The 19435-nt window shown below is 39.7% G+C and overlaps 1 protein-coding gene across 9 annotated transcripts in view; it reads right to left on the reverse strand.

Annotated features, from left to right (window-relative positions):
- Sik2 (salt inducible kinase 2) overlaps positions 1-19435 on the reverse strand; it is a 109408-nt gene that overhangs the window by 32859 nt on the left and 57114 nt on the right. For all 9 annotated transcript variants that reach the window (XR_013052475.1, XR_013052474.1, XR_006074089.2 and 6 more), the window contains one exon: positions 8221-8382. Coding sequence is in view for 5 of the 9 variants with exons in the window: in XM_076575355.1 (XP_076431470.1) it covers positions 8221-8382 (162 nt within the window). In the remaining 4 variants the exon portion in view is untranslated. The remainder of the gene's footprint in view (positions 1-8220; positions 8383-19435) is intronic.

Below are 19435 nucleotides of genomic sequence, written 5' to 3' on the forward strand. Positions count from 1 at the left end.
TCCTTCTACCGTGTGGATTCCAGGGGTTCAACTCAGGTCATCAGGCTTGTCAGAAAGCCCCATTATCCATGGTGAGCCATCTTGCTGGCCCTAAATCTCACTTTTAAAATGACAAATATAAAATAATATATATTTATGGACTACAATGTGGTATTCTGGTATGTTTGCATTGTTCAATGGCCAAATCTCACTAATTAAATCTATCACCTCATTAATTGCAATTCCTCTGTGATGAAGAATGGTAACCGCTGTATCATTCCCTTGTAAATATTTGACTCTTTGAGCTACAGCAGAATACCACTGTTATTTACTCTGATATTCTAATTGTTCCAGCTTTGGCTAATGCTTATGTCTTTCCAACCTGCTTCATTTAACATGCCTTTTAAAATTTAGTTTTAAATATTTCTGTATCCCCGGACACCAGAAGATTACCCAAGCTCATCTTGTATCTTCTCTGTCCTACCCTTACTACCATTACTTCTCCAAGATGCTATGGTTCTTTTGTTAAATAACAGTATTTAGAAACCTAGATTAGGCCCCAGATCCGTACACTGGAACATTTAAGTATTCTCAGCTACAAGTGAGTAATCCAGGTCAGGTGTGCTTGTTTAAACTGTTCCGTCAAAGCCCTAAGCAGAGTTTAATATAACTTAAAATCAGAGGCAGAGCTGCCCCAAAGCCAGATCAATCCCTACCATTAAACAGAGAAGAAGAATTTTAAACTCATTCTGTGCCAGATGAAGCTGCCTTATCAGGTCTTTAATCACAGCACCTTACCATATGAAGGAGAACAGTTAGGATGTTTATGGAGTTGTGAACTTATGTTCCTTTCAGGAAGCTATATTCATTCTAAGTGCGTGATGGAGCCGGGTGGTGGCAGCAGCACTTGGGAGGCAGAGACAGGAGGATCTCTGTGAGTTCGAGGCCAGCCTGGTCTAAAGAGTGGATTCCAGGACAGCCAGGACTACGAGGAGAAACCCTGTCTCTAAAAACAAACAAAAACAAAAACAAAACAAAACAAAACGAGTGCATGATGGGCTATGCAGACAACTCTCTCTGTCCTTGTCATGATGATGCATGCTTTCCCCTGTGATACTAAGGCAGACTCTCAAGTTTTACTCTCACAATAGCTTCAAGATTTCCCAATACAGCCACACTCACTCACTTGGTTTATATATGGTTTCAATATTTATAAAAGGTAGGATTTGGGCTCGAATCTTTAACCAAAGATCAGTTACTGACACTCATGGGAATCAAGAAGGACTCAAAAGCAGAATCAAAGAACTATCTCTAATGTAACCAGTTACAAGCTACAGGCATCACACATTAGACTATTAGTGTTTTTTGCCCTGTGTTTGAAAGATAAGTGACCTTTATCTTCCTGATAACAAAACCCACTATTACTGTCATCATAAATAACATGAATTACCAGTGCCCAAGCATCATTAGCAAAGGGCCAGTGTCTTAGGCACAAAAGAGTTGTATAAAGAGTAAATAAGCTGTTGTTGATTTTGTTGATTACTGCCCAATGGGTACACCAAGTACAGGAGCGATTTCTCTTGTTCGTTACAGCAACAGTAGCTGGGAACTGCTACAGAGCAGACTCTGAATCAGCAGGGTCTGAGCTTCTGTCCCTCTGGCCAGCTCTGAAGTGACCCATGCGTCTGCGCATCAAGGACTAGAAAGCAAGCAGCACAAGCTGTGCCTAAGGAACTAAGGATGATTAACTGTTGTCAGGATTTACTGTTGCAAAAGAGTAATTACTAAACACACTCAGGGTTTTTTTTTGTAATTAAAGAAAAATTATTAATTTTTTTTAAAGAAGGGAAAAGCAAATAAATGAATAATGAAAAAAACCTATAATTTTTATAGTAAATAATTTCTATGAACCACAACTCAGGCAGTTTTTAATCTCTGTGTTATAATGTCTATTTTATAATTTTACAAAAATTCTTGGGTTGATGAGGTGGCTCTGTGGGAAAAGGATGTTTGATGCCTCTTTATGACCTAAGTCCAATTTCCAGGTGGAAGTTGAGAACTGACTCTTGCAAGTTGTCCTTTGACTCCACACTGGCACACTTACCCTTCCCTTCCCATACATAGCGCACCCCCTCCCAATCAATGTGATTTTAAAAAATAAAAATGATCACCTTGCTGAGAATCAGATGGCTTGAGGGTTAGCTTTTTTTTTTTTTTTTTTTTTGTTTTGTTTTGTTTTGTTTTTCGAGACAGGGTTTCTCTGTGTAGCTTTGCACCTTTCTTAGAACTAACTTGGTAGCCCAGGCTGGCCTCAAACTCACAGAGATCCGCCTGGCTCTGCCTCCCGAGTGCTGGGATGAAAGGTGTGCGCCACCAACGCCCAGCACAGGGTTAGCTTTTCTTAAATGACCGATAGAATTAGGCTGTCTAGCCTGATGAAAGGGTCATTTGTAATGACCATACATAGTAGACTGAAGAAGACAACCCCAAGGAAATGAACACTGGCAAGGAAAGGTAGAGTGACAGGCTGACTCATGGCACCAACTGAAACCCATTCACCAACAATGCATATTTTATTGCCCAACAACAAGAAAAAGCCAGTCGCCTCATCCACCTCCAAACATAGTCACTCTAACAGGAGGCACAGGAATAATCACCGTGGCTGGATGAAATGTTATCCGCAGACCAGTATGAACCATTTAGAACCATCAAACTGTGCCCAGTCAGGGAGTCCAAGTGCTAAGAAACGAGGTGGAGAAAGGATGGGAGGACAGCAGCAGATGGAGGCCTGGAGCACTCCTCCTCCACAGTCCAGGCTTGATGAGCCGAGCCTGCAAAGCAGGACGGATGTCATCAGGCTGCATATGCAAGGCCACTTCCCCATTACATGGTACTGGCAGCAAGAGGAGAGATAATGAATGAATGAAGGTCAACGAATATTTTTCCAATAAATCCCTTTTCACCTCCATCCTTTCTAATTTCTAGGGCACAGGACTGAAACTGTATACACAGAAACCTTATCTCAAGGTCTTCTAGTAAGTGAAAGCTGTAGAAGCAATGGCAGAGGTGCCGAGCTACCAATCAAGTATGAAAAGAAATGTTCTTTTTGAGCTAAAGAGAAGTGACCTGTGACACACAGCTAATTCCATATTACTAATTCCATTTAAGGTTTTGCTCAGCAGAAACATTTTCTCAGATAAATACTTTCAAATGCAAGTGATGGACTTTCCTTGTCCCTTTACTACCTGCACTGACAAGCCTGGAAGGCCAGTGGACTCTATTTAATGTGCTGAAGGAGGTTATCTGCTATCAAAGTTTTACAGCTTTATTTTCAATGGAATCAATTATGCACTGAACACAAACAGCAGCCTCCTTTTACTGAGTGCTTACTTGGTGCCCAGAAATTTAACTAACAATTTATTTTGCAAACACTTGAACAGGACCACGTACCAGGCACAGTTTTAAGTACTCTGCAAATATCAATTCAAGTAACAATCACTGTGAGATATGAACCTGTGCCATTCCCCCTTTACAGATAAGGAAACTGAGAACGGGGTGGTGGTGGGGGTGAGGAAATGTATCCAAGGTCAATAAGCTAGTAAGTGGCCTGCTTATTACCTACTATACTGTATTGCCTCCTTGTCTTAAACAATCATTAATCTCTCCACACTGTCCCTGAAAAACACAGTAATTTCTAATAAACAGAACAGAAGCCCTGGCCTGCAGAAGTTAATTAACCTACTCAAAGTGACAGATGCAAATGGCATCGCCAGAGTCTGTATCTGCACTGCCTGTTACTAGGCTCAACACTCCACACGAAATCTTGATTAAATTGTGGTAATTAAAACGAAGATTTATTTTTATTACTTTTAACTATTGTGCCTGTGTGCATTTGTGCATGCATATGTTGTGCACAGTGCCTACAGAGTCCAGAGGAGGGTGCCGGATCTCTTGGAGTTGTGAGTCACTTTGTGGGTGCTAGGAACGGAACTTGCATCCCTGGAAGAACATTATGAGCTCTTCACTGCTGAGCCGTCTCTACAGCCCTGAGTTGTAGTTATTTTCTGAAAAATCCCTCCAAGTAACTAATATATTTGAATCACCAGGTATTTATTATAAAACTTTCGGGATGTGAAAGTTGGAGAAAAATACTAAAGATAACTCACCTTAACACATCATTAATCATTATAAGCTAAAATAGCCAAGATGTTGAGCCAGAAACAGTGCTACAAGTATGGAACCTCCTGAAAGCCTGTTGCTTTGTTTCAGCCTCTCCCCTCAAATGTCCCACGCTCCTATCACGAAGGTGGAGTCCTCGTGATTGAGACAACCTGAGCACAACTGCGGGTGAAGCCAGGGCTCTGCACCGTTGAGTTATTACTGCAGGAAGCATAAGCTAAAACTTAATCTCAGAGCCATACTTCTGTATTTATGAAAACTAACCAAGATTTATACTTCTGTTTCTGTCTTTTAAATACAGGCACATTTTAAATGAAAATCTGATTTTGATTTGCCTTTTCAACTTCAACATAGGCAGCTTAAAAAGTTCACTTTTAGCAAATTATAGCGATCTTAATAAGCAAAAGAAGCAGGTGAAAAGTTAATACACTGAGCAATAATTCTGTCCTTTTTTTTTCTTTTGAGTTCTTTACATAGAGTCCCACAGGACAAGTGTAGTAGATCTCTTTAAAAGTCAAGAATTCCAAGTTATCAAAAGATTATGTCCTTAAAGGTAAGCAGGGCCATCAAAAGCTGTAAGTTCTATTAAAAAAGGACAAATATTTGGTGGAGGAATCATGTAAAGGACAAGCTTCTAATCTGGTCTATACTTTCTGTCCACCCAGCTCCTGCCAGTGATAGAGTAGTACACCTCAGTCCTCACAAGAGAAGGTTCTTTTCATAAGGGATAGTAATCCAGAGACTACACCTGGTCAACGTGTCCAGCCCTAAGGGGGACAGCTACCCACGCCCCCTCCCTTCAAGGCTCAAGGATCATCCTGGAAGGGAGGAGGGATTGTAAGAGCCAGAAGTAGTGGACCTCTGCGGCCAAACAGTACTTCCTGGGCATGACAGTGCTGTTACACACATGAACTCACAGAGACTATGACTTCTTGTACAAGACCTGGACAAGATCAAGCCATCCAAAATCCCAGCATGCACAGGGGAGGGGACTCATGAAGTTCCACTCCTAGCAGGAGGAGCTATTCCCAAGTGATGGCTGGTGCGGGAGGCGGAGTCAGTTTTCTTCAGGGACATACTATGTTCCAATAGAGGAGCCCGCCTCCCCCCGCCACACACTGGCAGCACTAGTGCTCAGTGTGGAAAAAAGCACATGACACTGGGAGGAAACATGAGTGGTGGGTTTGATGCATCATTTGTATTATGAAATTCTCAAACAGTTACAACTCCTACAAATACTCAAGAGAAGTTCTTTTAAAAACACATCTGAACTTTGTAACACATGGAGTCCTTCATGATCTGTCCCGACTGACCACCTGACCAGCTCAGACTCTTTCTTTCCTATCAGTTTTCACTGGCACTTGGCATAGCTCCCGAGCTAGAGCCTGAAGTACTCTGGAGTTCGAGACTAGTGGAACACAAAATTACCATAGTGATTCCACTTGAGGACTGACACATAATGCTTGGAAAGAACAAAGGAGTGGCCAGAGAGATCTCACTTGGAATTGTAGAGCTGCTGCCGATTACCTGTGTTGCTTTAGCAAGTTATCTGACCTCTTGCATTTGGTTTTCCCATTAAAAAACAAAACAAACACCCTCGTGATAGTTCTGCAGCTTCCAAGTGTGCTGTGAAATGAATGACAAGAACTCAGCAGAGCACTCGAAAATAGCAAGGGCTTAAGTCAATGTTAATCGTCACTATCTGAACCAAAGGGAACAATTCTAGGTACCTGACATTTTACCTGTCTTCTATACAGTTAAGAAAGCTTGAATCTTCCATATTCAAAGGCAAAAATAAAACAGCAAACCCCAACAAAATGCAAACTTAAATGCTATATAACATTAGGCATACTGCACTGACCTACCTATATTTGTGGCAGAATTATAGTAAAAACAGACAACACTTGGTTATAATCTTGAGCAATAGTCTGTATTTTGTATTTACAAGTTTTTTTTTTTTTTTTTTTGTATTTTACTTGGGACATTTACTTTTGTGCTTCTGGTGATGAACACCTTGTAAATCTCAGGGTGCAAACTTAAAGTCTCAATGCTTTCTTCTGCCTAACAAGACTCCTAGGAGCCCTTATGTTAATAAAAAAAATACACAGGTGAAGCTGGAGCTTCTAACTACAGAAAGTTAAAAAGGGAGTGGGGAGAGGGCTTTTCTGTAAAAGGTAATTTTAAGGCAGCTGATACTTAAAAAAATAATCCAGAAGTAAATTAGAGACGGTTATCAAAAAATAACTAAAATGAATGAGACCAAACAGAAAGGCAAACAAACAAACAACAAAAAAGATGATTAAAGTGAGGGAAATACCAGAAATGAAAGTAGTAAACTCAAAAAAAATAAGACATAAACCAACAACCCCTTATGGAAGCACTGTTACCATGCACTGAATTTTTATAACAAAAAGAGACACCTCACCAGTGCAAGTCCCAGGGCTGTTCCATACACTAAATCTCCCTGTGTTCAGCTCTCATGCTCCACACTATAGCCAGAGTTTGCTGATATACAAATTTAATTTTCCCCACTTTACTCAGATACATACTATCAACTTGACTAGCTTGGATTCCCATTAACTAGGAAACAGACTCTCAAATCTCAAATACGGCACTCAAGACCGTTCCTACTCTGTTTGCCTAAGCTGCTCCTCCTCCTCTGCTGCTGCCTTTGCCCATACTAAGCTAAGTAAGATCTTCACCATCCCAGTCTCCATCTGCCCGACTACGGTATCTACTTCTGCATTTTTGGCAAGCAGTTAACTCATCTCTCAAGCATAAGTTCAAACATCTCCTGATCTGGGATGCTTCCCTGGCTCCTCAGGTTGACTGATGTTTCATCACTTATGTTTCTGCTGAAGCTGATATATAGTTATACCCTTGCCACTTTTTTATGTGGTGCAGGGGAACTGAACCCAGGGCCTTGCATATGCCACGTACATGCTCTCTCACTGAGCTCTATATATACACCATTTTTCTGTATGTTTATAACTGAAGGTATAATTAACAAATAAAAAGCATACAATGTGAAGTTCTGATATACATATCACATTTTTAACAGCATAATGCCTGGCATATATTTTACCACATATGAGTGTGTTTTGACTATGTGAGTTAAGAAATTCAATTGTCAACTTTAATCCCAGAATTTGGGAGACAGAGGCTGTGAGTTCAAGGACAGAGTGCTCTACATAGAGAGTTCCAGACTAGTCAAGGCTACATAATATAACACTATCTCAAGAGGCCAAGATGAAAAAAAAGAAAACTCCCATTATAAAATTTGAAATTTGAGCTGGGCGGTGGTGGCACACGCCTTTAATCCCAGCACTCAGGAGGCAGAGGCAGGCGGATCTCTGTGAGTTCGAGGCCAGCTTGGGCTACAGAGTGAGTTCCAGGACAGGCTCCAAAGCTACACAGAGAAACCCTGTCTCGAAAAACCACCACCACCAACAACAACAATTTTTTTTTTTTTTTATAATTGAGCTGGACATGGTGGTACATGCTTGTAATCTCAGAACTTGGGAAGCAAAGGTAGGAGGATCATAAGGTGGACTGGGCTACATAATGTGCTTAAGGCCAGCCTAGGCTATATGAGACCCACCAAACAAACAAACAAAACAAAACAAAACAAAAAAAAAAGAAAACAGAAAAAAGCAACAGAACTCACACATACACAGACATGTGTGCATGATGACTTGTTGTCGTTCTGCTTCCATCCCTTCCTGTGTCTTTTCCGTCTGCATCCCCACTACAGGCCCCAGCATTAGGAGAGGACCAGTTAGAGCACCAGCGACCAGCACTTGTGGCCCGCTCCAGCCTCCCAATCAACCTCACATTTTGACCAACAACCTATTCTACAGAACCTCCTAAGAAACCTGGATGTAACTCAAAGCCCTTAGTCCAGTCCTGCCACTGTATACATTAATAGTGAACATACTTTCTTTCTTATAGTCACACACAGGACTAAGAGGTAAATATGCCTGACCCTGCCTGCAGGGCTTTTTCATACACTCAAGGCAATGGCTCATCTGATCATTTCCCAGGCAGATGCATCCCAGTTACCTGCTATTTTGATATTCATGTTGTTATCCAGCAGGAGATTTTCAGCCTTCAGGTCACGGTGCACAATCTTCCGGTCATGGCAATAATCAACAGCAGACAGAATTTGCCAGAATTTTCTCCTGGCTTCAGATTCATTTAACCGGCCATGATTAGCAAGATAATCTGTAAAAGAAGAGAACATTTAGAATTATTCACCAAAATAAATAACCTCAATATTAGCATTTAAGAAAATTTTGACAAAGTTTTTTTATAATAAAAAATTAATGTTCTAATAACACAAATAATGCTTTCCAAATTTCTTGCCTTTGGAGAAGTAACCTCAACTATATGTCACAGGTTCTATATAAATTCCAAGACCCCCATATCAGATAATAGCAAGGGTGATACAATATCCACACGACATCTCAAACTAAGTTTATTTTATCTGTTTGCCTGTGTACTCTGCTAATTTGCTGAAAACATATTGTTTCTTCACATCATATTTAAATACATAAAACTCTTGCAAGGCAAAGAACATGAATGAATTTTCTTAGAAGGGACATCATAAACATTACTTTCATGTAAGACCTGGAAATAGCTTCAATGATTCAAACTCTAGTCTGTTGAAAGAAACAATCCTGATCTACTCAAAAGCAGACAAATTTGTTTTCTAAATTACAACCATGTCAAATGACTATAAGCCACAGCTGTAAGACAATATACTTTTCAGGATATATTAGCATCTCTGTACAGTGTTACAATCTTTATTAAAGCAGTTTGGCTGAAAATTAATTGTATACCAACTATATACATGACTTCAATAAAGCTAAGTGCTACAACTTGAAGAGCTGAAAGCCTTCCATAATCTTTTTAGAAGGAGAGGATCAACACAAATCTTGAAAAAAAATTACTTAAGTTTTCATAAGTAAAGAGCCGTATTATATAATATATATAATGTATATAATATATTGTCTTAGTTAGGATTATTATTTCTGTGATGAAACACTATGATCAAAAGCAACCTGGGGAAAAAGGGTTTATTTGGCTTACATATCCTGAATCATAATTCACTGAGGGAAACCAAGGCAGGAACTCAAACAGGGCAGGAACCTGGAGGCAGGAGCTGATGCAGAGGCCATGGCAGAGTGCTGCTTACTGGCTTGCTCAGGCCTCTTTCTTATAGCACCCAGGATCACCAAACCAGGGGAGGAACCGTCCACAATGGGTTGGGCCTACCCACATCACTAATTAAGAAAATGCCCTACAATCTTGTCTACAGCCAGATCTTATGGTGGCAACTTCTCAACTGAGGTTCCCTCTCCCCGATGACCATAACTGTGTCATGCTGACATAAATCTAGCCAGCACAGTAATGGCATTCAGCCATCTTCACACATTCCTCTCTGCTCTCATCTATATGGTTATAGGTTGTTGTTGTTTTAAAGCTCATGCCTTTGGCCCATTACCTTCCATACTATGATTGTTTCTTTTTAAAATTTATAAAAGACTTCACAGTTTATGAAGTATAATGATGCCATAGTATTTCACATCCCACAAACCTTTATGGTTATCTTTTTCCAATTCCTACATTATGGGTAAGAAAGCTGAAGAAAAAAAGAATTCAGTGATTTAGCTGAATTTATATAACTTTTAAGTGAATTAGTTGATTAGGACCAGAAACTGGGACTGTATTATTTAATCATCTATAGACTCTTACTGAAATCTTAACTATTCTTTTAGAATCTTGCTCAAATGTCACTTGGCCCTTGGTAGTCTTATATCATTTCAAGTAAAAAGAATTTCTCTTCTCTGAATCTTAGTTACTGTTCTATTTGCTGTGAAGAGACACCATAATCAAGGAAATTTATAAAAGAAAGCATTTAATCGGGAGCTTGCTTATAGTTTCAGAGGGTGAGTCCATGATCATCATGTCAGGAAGCACTGGAACAGGAGCCGAGAGCTCACCTATCTGAACCAGAAGCTCATGGCAGAAAGAGGGAGACTGGGCCTGGCTTGGCCTTTTGAAATCTCAATCCCCACCCCCAGTAAAACACCTCCTCCAACAAGGCTACACCTCCTAATCCTTCCTAAAGTGTCCACCAACTTGGAGCCAAACACTCACACATATGAGCCTATTGGAGTCATTCTCATTCAAACCACCGAAGAACCCCTTATCATATATCATACTCTGAAACACTGTAATTACTCTCAGATACAAAAATATCCCAATGTATACACATGCAACTTTGATGTAACGCAGTGTGCTTTGAAAATACACATACATCTAAGCATTTTGAGAATAGAAATCAAGCTTTTCTCTACTATAATCTCTACAACACTTAGCACTACACAAGACACTATACACATTCAATGAACCTATCAAAATCTTATTATGGTGCTATTATGAATTTTTCCATCAACAATACTGTAAAAGATGTATAGAAACTATAATCTTTAACTCTTCTACACATTATTATTCTACACACTGCAGGCCTTAAATAAAATGGATATTTTATCTATTCTACATTTGCTAGTATCAGAATCTGAAATAGTAGGCTCATAATGCTTCCCTTTGCCTAGACAACAATCATCTACAATTCTGAAGGAAAAGAAAGGATCCCTCAAGAATATAGAGAACTTCTGGTAAAGATCATCAAACTGTCTTTAAGGAGGAGTGTTTCACTTATTCTTTGATTTCCCATATTCTCTATATGTTGTAATTCAAAATTAAAGGACTGAACAAATGTAGGCTTAATCTTTTTAAAGTGACAAGAAAATGCCATAGGTTTATTTCTAAGGAGCACTGCAGTATCTGGTTCTGCTTAGGAGTGCTTTGATTGACTAGTGAGCTCCCGGCGTGAGCTCCTGATCTTTCCATTAAGGATTCTTAGCACTGTCTCGCTTATGATCACAGTTCTAAAATACCAGCACACACTGAAGTCTCACAGGGCTTGATAATCAAAGACTACTGGAAACTGTCCTCAAAGGCTGTTGGGAGCTTGGGGAAGAGGCTGAGCACCTGCACTGTCTTTAGAAAGTGTCCAGGCAATATTGAAGATGAAGGCACAGGAGTCAAAGTCTGAGACCCACAACAATTCAAGGTTTTATCATAACTGGTTATCATCACATGAATCAATGATTTCATACAGAATCAGAATTTGGTTTTTATAATTATTTATTCCTGCCACAATTATTAAATGAAATTTTGTTGGGAAATGTTTCTCAAGAGAGAATTTTCTCTTGTCAATTAGGATTATTTAGATCTTCTAACACTCTCTGAATGGGTCAGAAACGACAGATGATAGATTCTTTTTCAATTAAGTACCAACTTGAGAGTAGAATCTACATGCCTGGTCATTTTATTTAGTATGCCTTTCTCTCCAGTCTTCTAAGAATCACAATGATACCTAGTAGCTGTTGTTTTTTACTCTTTGGTTCTTTACTCTTTTTTTTTTGGAGGGGGGGGAGGGCGCCACACAGCTCCCAAATAAGTACATGAATAAGGCTTATTCTTACTTATAAATGCCCAGCCTGAGCTTGGCTTGTTTCTAGCCAGCTTTTCTTAAACTATCCCGTCTACCTTTTGCTTCTGGGCTTTTACCTTTCTCTATTTCTGTATCTCTTTTCTTTCCTTCTTATTCCATGTCTGGCTATGTGGCTGGCCCCTTCTTTTCTTGCTTCTTGATCTCTCTTGCTTTCCTATCCCTCTTTTTCTCCTTCTATTTATTCTCTCTGCCTGCCAGCCCTGCCTATTCTTTCTCTCACCTGGCTACTGGCTGTTCAGCTCTTTATTAGACCAATCAGGTGATTTAGCAGGCAAAGTAACACAGCTTCACAGAGTTAAACAAGTGCAACATAAAAGAATTCAGCACATCTTTGCATCATTAAGCAAATGTTCCATAGCATAAACAAAATGTAACACATCTTAAACTAATATTCCACAACAATGTCAGGTTTTTATATTCAACTTAACTGTATGTAGCTATTTATTTAATTCTATGTTGTTTAGGTTTTCTTGTCTCTGGCCAGTGAAAATTCCATCACATTGTCCATCATCTCCCCCTGCGACAGGGATCAACCTAAAGTCCAGAGCATCATGTGTGCCAGGCAAGTGACCTACCCCTGAGCTACATTTTCCATCCCCACTTCACTATAGAAAAGTCTACAGCTTGCTGTTTTCTGGCATAATAAGAGTGATTCACATTTATCTCGAATATTTCCTTTCCTGAACCTCAGTCAGTCATTTTTTGAGAGGTATGGTGTTTTTTTTCTGGGAAATCATAATGGTGTGCTTTCTAGTGGTGGGTCAGGAGTCACTTCCATGTCTTTACGAAGACACAGCTAGAGGTAAGGATTTAAAAAGGAAAAAGAAAACATGCATTACTCTGTTTACTGCCATTTCAAAACTAATATTCTAGAAATTACATTTGGTTTGACCATTCATTCATTCATTCATTCATTCATTCATTCATTCATTCATTCATTATTATTTTTTTTCCCAAGAGAGGGTTTCTCTGCATAGCCCGGGCTGTCCTGGAACTTGCTCTGTAGACCAGGCTTGTGTCGAACTTAAGAGATCTACCTGTTTCTGCTTTCTGTATGCTAGGATTAAAGGTATGGGCCACCACCCTGGCTTTTGTTTGTGTTTTTTTAAATGTCATTTTCCTAAAAGACCTTGGTTCTTAATATTCACATAAAATATTTGTTCTATCCTAGAGTAAACATCAAATAATCTCAAAATAGCTATACTAATATTACTACTAACAATAAAATTATTGAAGTTTATAAGCTAATATTTCTGTGAAGTTCTTTTTGGCTTGGGATAACACTGGCTTGCAGTATGGAGTCTAACTACCATGCTTTAAAAGTACTTGAAAGAAAGGTCTGGGAATGTGGTTCAGTGACAGAGCACTTGTCTAGAGCAGGTTTCCATTGCCTGCACTCCCTAAAACACAACATGGTTACTGGAAAAGCTTCTCTAGAACATTTCCAACACGAGAGAAAGACGGCTGTGTATGTTTTCAAGCATTAGAAAATGGCTTCTCTCCAATTTTACTTTGAATATATAAAACATCTGGTACTTAGAGAGGTCAACATTAAAACTAGATGACTCGACATAATCAGAAGTCTTCCATCCTGGTTCCCCTCCTCAGTCTACAGGTAACTTTGGATTTTTGGTTTCTTTTGGTGTTTCATTTTACAATAAAAAAATGCCTGTAATTGTCTTTTCCCACTTTTTACATGAGAACACTTACTTTCCCTTTAGACTTCAAAGGAATCTCCCTTTTCCTTTAGTTTGTTGTAGACATTTCTCATATTTAACAAATTGTGTAAAAACTGAGGGCTCAGACAGGGTGAGATGGCATTTACCTCTGTCTCCAGCTCTTGAAGACAGGATCAGGAAGTAAGTTCAAGGCCAGGCTTGGCTACATAAGATCCTGTCTCAATCTTACCCCAATACTTTCTCAAAAATGAGGGGGAGGGGTGTTCAGGAGCCAAAATCTGTCAGTTGTTGACCATGAAATCTTGAGCAAAAATCAATCAAACTCTATAACCTTCTATTTGCTAATCCAAAAATGGGGATCATAAGAGAATTCTTACAAGGTTATATAAAGGTTAAAAACCAACAACTTTCAATTTAAATGGAGAAAACCATGGTGTAGATTCTGACACACAGATGTCCTCAAAAAAGGTATTACTCCATTGGTGACTTACTATTGTTGTTGCTGTTACACTATCAGGGTTGACTCAGGCTATTTTCCTTTTCTAACTTCCTTTTCTACCCATCTGCCTCTTGTGATGTGGTTTCTAAGCTTCACACCTCACTGACATTGCTTTAGAGTCAAGGGCAACTCCCCTAGGTTAAATCCATTACCCTTTCTCAGTTCTCAACTTTTAAGACCTTTCAATTACATTAACACGTAGCTGGTCTGCAACTTAAACACCTCTCTCCCCCTGTTGGTTCTGTAATTTCTTGGTTGTCCTCCATTTCTTTCACTAACTTGCTCTTACTCCTTTTCACATTACAAGACACTACTATACTCTAGTCTGGGCCTTTACATCTTCCTACCTCCTCCTCCTCCTCTTTTCCCCCCTGGATACAGGGTTTCTCTAAGTAGCCCTGGCTGTCCTGGAACTTGCTCTGTAGACCAAGCTGGCCTGGAATTCACCTGCCTCTGTCCCCTGAGTGCTGAGATAGACACATCCCTATCTCTAACCCAGAAGCTATTTCCAATTGATGACCACTTACAAATGAAAAATTAGTTCTCTCTAACACAAGCCACTTTTAAGGGAGGCCCCAAGCCCAGCAGTGGATAGCCAACACAAAATGAACTCAACAGCATCTCTGGAGATTCTTTGTCTCATAATGTTTTGTTAGGGCATTTTTTTTTCTTTTCTTTTTTCCTTTTTAACCTCATAGGTCCTTTGTTCATGTATTATGGCGTCCAGTTTTGTGTTTTATGGTATTTCTATGTGTGCTAATGTGTGTGTCTCTGTATCTATGTGCTTCTTATGCTTCTTCTTCGGCTCTTTTCTTTGTTTTGTCCTATTCGAATTTCTTTTTTGTTTTATCTTATTTTAATATTATTCCTTAGATGCCTGTTTGTTTTCTAAGGAGAGATAGAAAGGATGTGGATCCAGATGGGAGGGAAAGTGGGGAGGAACTGGGAGGAGTAGGGGAGGGGAAATCATAATCAGAATATATTCTATAAAAAAAGTTATTTTCAGTTAAAAATTAACTCAGATAATTAACTTCTGGTCAGAATTTCTTAACCAACAAATCTGCAAGGATTTCCTATTTCTAGCTACTCAATTTGCAGAGAAACAGTGCTTTAGGAATATGGCGGCAATAAACCCCACAAGGCAATCACATCTGGCTAATTTGTGTTTCTCATGAAAATCTAGAGATGTTATTTTCTCTTTTAAAAAGGATTTACCTGTAATTATGTATATGCTCATATGTGTCTTGTGTGGATTTATGCCGTTTTGAGTGCAGGTGACCACGGAGTCAAGGAGGCGGCACTGGGTCCCTGAAGCTGGAGTGGCAGGCACTTATTAGCTGCCTGATGTAGGTATGGGAACCAAACTCGGGTTTCCTCTTCAAGAACAGTAAGAGAACTGAGCCATCTTTTCCTTATTTTCAATTCCCATAACCACATCTTATATTTTTTCTTAACAGTTATTTTCTTTAATTAGAATTAAGACATTATATAAAATAAAATCCCATTACTATTAAACCAAGACTCCAGTCTATACACTTAGCTCTCACTGGCTCTTACCAATCTTTGATAAAGTGTAAAAATGGAAGGCCTATCAAGTAAAACCCAAAAAGCCATTTAACGTATTAGATGTACTATGTAACATGTGACTTCTAATAGAAGATAACTGAGGTACAGGACCTATGTCGAGTTAGAATAGTCTAGGTTACCTTAATTTTATATATCGGTTTATAAAATAATCTGTAAAATCAAATTACATTCAACTTTAACATTGAGACATTTGTGAATATGAAACTACAGATTATAGACCTCATTTTATTCTGTTTGTTTTTATAAGCACATAATCATTTCAAATTATGTGTTTGACAAAAATTAAGGAAATTGTTGCCTGTGGTATACTCTGGCAATTTAATTGTGTTCAGCAATTTCCCTTCGTTAGGCTGTTCACATCTGTTATTCTTCACTCAGTTCTAACTCTATGGAGTTACTAAAGCAAACTGTTCTAAGAAGTAAAATGAGGTTTTAGTTATCTACTTTGCTTCTTATGCAGATGAGGCTGGCTTTGAACTCCTCTTCCTCCAGAGTGCTGGGATTAAAGATGTGCGCCACCATGCCCATCTAGTTATACACTTTCTAATTTTAAAGGTTATTTACCACTGGCTTCCATGTTCTAGTGTTCAACAACAATTTAAAGCAAATACTCAAATTTTTCTAAAATTATGTATAACTCTTAAACCAAGAAATAACACAACAATAATAGAGATTAAATATAAGCTCAAAGATTTTTTTTTTTTTTGGTTTTTCGAGACAGGGTTTCTCTGTGTAGCTTTGCGCCTTTCCTGGGACTCACTTGGTAGCCCAGGCTGGCCTCGAACTCACAGAGATCTGCCTGGCTCTGCCTCCCGAGTGCTGGGATTAAAGGCGTGCGCCACCACCGCCCGGCATGCTCAAAGATTTTTTAATAAAACATAGGAGTAAAACAACTTTTATGACTTTTTTTAAAGTAAGAAAATCCTCAAACATAACAGAATGAAGTTCTAGGGTCAGCCACATACCTTATTTGAACCCTAGCTCTATGTTCCATACTTTGTGACAGTGGAAATTAATTAGTCCGTGGGTTATCTAGTACTGTTATAAAATTCTGGGTTAAACTGCTCTGCACAGGAATTCTAACTAAATGGAAAGGAACTCAGGGAACGGGTTTTTTTTTTGGGGGGGGGGGACGGGGGTTTGAGACAGGGTTTCTCTGCAGCTTTGGAACCTGTTCTGGAACTCACTCTGTAGACCAGGTTGGCCTCGAACTCACAGAGATCCACCTGCCTCTGCCTCCCAAGTGCTGGGATTAAAGACGTGCGCCGCTGCCACCACCACCTGGGTGGGAATGGGTTTTGATTCCACATCTATCCTGTTTGCTGTGGCTATACATAACACTTTTTTATTTTATTGCAAGACTCTAGCAGTTACCACACAAAATACACATTAGAAAAAAAAATTTCAATTTTGAACTATTTAATAGTAAATGGAGGCCTATAAAGATAAACATGTACAAAGAACATGATAGTGGCCTAGTTTCCAACTACATGGCATAGATAATTTTTGTCTTTTTAAAAAAATTCTTGTGTCTTTTACATCATGCCTTCTGATCTCTCCCCCCACCCCAACCAAATAAAACAAGATAAAATTTAAGAGGAAAAAGGAAAAAATAAAAAAAGAAGGGGAAAATCTCCTCATGGAAGCTGCGGTGTGACACAGTGAGTCACGCAGTAAACCCCTTTATCCATCCATTTTCACACGCAGGTGTTCATCGCAAAGAATCATTGGTTTGGTTTGAGCCCCTGGTCTCTGCTGCACCATCCACACTGGGCCCTCACTGGGACTTTTTCTGGACACCCAGTTGCTGCCCTGTGTCTTGGGGATCCTGCAGTCCTGGGTCCACAGGACTGACACCCTCCCTCCCCCACAAGCCCTATACTGCAGCAGAACACAGACGGAGTGGATGCTGGGGTAGGCCAACACATAAACCTGGTTCTGGGCCTGGATAGTTGCAGGGTTGGTCAGCCCACCAGCTCTCCCCACCAGAGCTGTCCTGGCTAATTCACCCCTGCAATGATGAGCAAGGGGCAGGGCCAGTTCTCAGGCTTTCCCTTCCTCAGGGTTGGTTCTCCCACTCCTACACCTTCAGGGCCAGCTCTAGGCATGGGCACCGCAGTGCTGCAGCTGGTGAGGGGCAGGGCCAGCTCTCCTGCTCTTATGACACCAGGGCCAGCTCTCCCACCTGCCTCAGGTGTTGAAGCGGGGCATCTCTCCCCTGCCCATGCTGCCACAAGACAGATGAGTAATGGAGACAGAGCTCCCATGCTCACACCATCAGAGCTGACTCACCTACACCTCTGCCAACAGGGTCAGCTCTACTGTGCTGCCCAGGTGGGATGCAGGGCCTGCTCTCCCAAGTGTTGAAGCTGGTGTGGGGCAGGGACAGTTCTCCCATCTGCCTCAGGCATTGATGGGGGGAGAATCTCTCCCTCACCCATGGCATAGATATTTTTTAAAAAAAATATTTACATTACTTTAGCAAATCGATCTGAAAATATAATGGCTTCTCCCTCATGACTCAAAGATGCAAACTGAATCACTATGAGGTTAAACTATGAAGTTAAAGAGTAAGAGTCATCAATTTATTCATTTGTTCTACAAATATCTGAATAACTTCTCTTGTCAAAGTACCTGGCACTTTATCTTCATTATACGTCTATGTCAACAGAAAGGAAGACAATAACTACACAAATAAAATGGCAACCACAGAGTACTATAACTATAACCACAGATACAGTGTCCTCAGCTGGAGAGTCTCAGAGGGAGGCCACTCTAGACAGAATGATTGGGAGAGCCTTCTCTAGGAAGTTCCTATTCCGGCCGGCCGGGGAGAGAAGCATGCCAGCATGAGATAGCAGACACATGAAACTCAAAAGAAGGACCAGGCGGCAGGGCACCAAGAGTGAGCAAGGGGGTGGTACAAGATGTGTCTAAGCCTAAGGAGGAACTCAGTATGCAACACTGGGAGATTGGCGGAGGGTTTAAAGTAGTAGGCATGAGACCCAATGCGATTGACATTTTACAAACTGAAAAAGAACCAGAAATAAGCTGAAAAGGTGCAAACATTAAAGAAATGTAAGCAGTCCTGGAGGACTTGATGGCCGATGTGGAGCCACAGGGAATTCAGTAACCAATACATACAGATTTACAGTTCATGTGAGGAAAGAAGTAAAAAGCCCACCAGCACTCCATTCTATCACAGAGGAGCTCTTATCAAGCAATACTGGCTTATAGACAAGATGAGATAGTGTCTGAAACACAGTAAACTCTCACTGTAATTTCAGAGAAATAGCTGGGTATATTTACTGATTCTATGCAGTAAAGTTTCATTATTTTAAAACTGTCTCTTAGGCAGTTATTTTTTTAAAGGTAATTGAATAGTGTGGGAAAGTGCTACATTTCATATTTGATGGTGATGTCATCTCAATGGTATTCAACATTCCAGACAATTCCCCCAAATAGGTATTTTTATCCCACTTATTTTTATCATCTCTATAGGACCTCAACGTCTGTTGTAAATTATTTCTGAGTAATGAATTTGACTGGACTGATAAATGAGTCACTCTAAACTGTACTGATGTGGTGTGCTATTTACTCAACTTATGGTAGTGTTATAATAATATTTATAAATGCAATCTGGTCACACTTCTAACATTTCTTTACACAGATACATACATTCATATAGCTATTCTGATATGCAATTATTTCTTAAGAAGGGAAGAAATGTAGTTCAAATATTATGGTTTATCAAATCATGCAATTTTCAAGAATTAGGATCTAAATGTCAAACCAGGAGAGTAAGATACTGATGAAAGAAACATGTTATTTTAACATTTGATCTCTGTATAAAAGAACATTTAAGTTAGATACATTTTTTAACAGATACGCGTGCACATACCCCGCCCCCCTTACTTTTCACTGAAT

The sequence above is a fragment of the Peromyscus maniculatus genome, chromosome 7 (genome assembly GCF_049852395.1).
Source record: "Peromyscus maniculatus bairdii isolate BWxNUB_F1_BW_parent chromosome 7, HU_Pman_BW_mat_3.1, whole genome shotgun sequence".
Taxonomy (NCBI): Eukaryota; Metazoa; Chordata; class Mammalia; order Rodentia; family Cricetidae; genus Peromyscus; species Peromyscus maniculatus.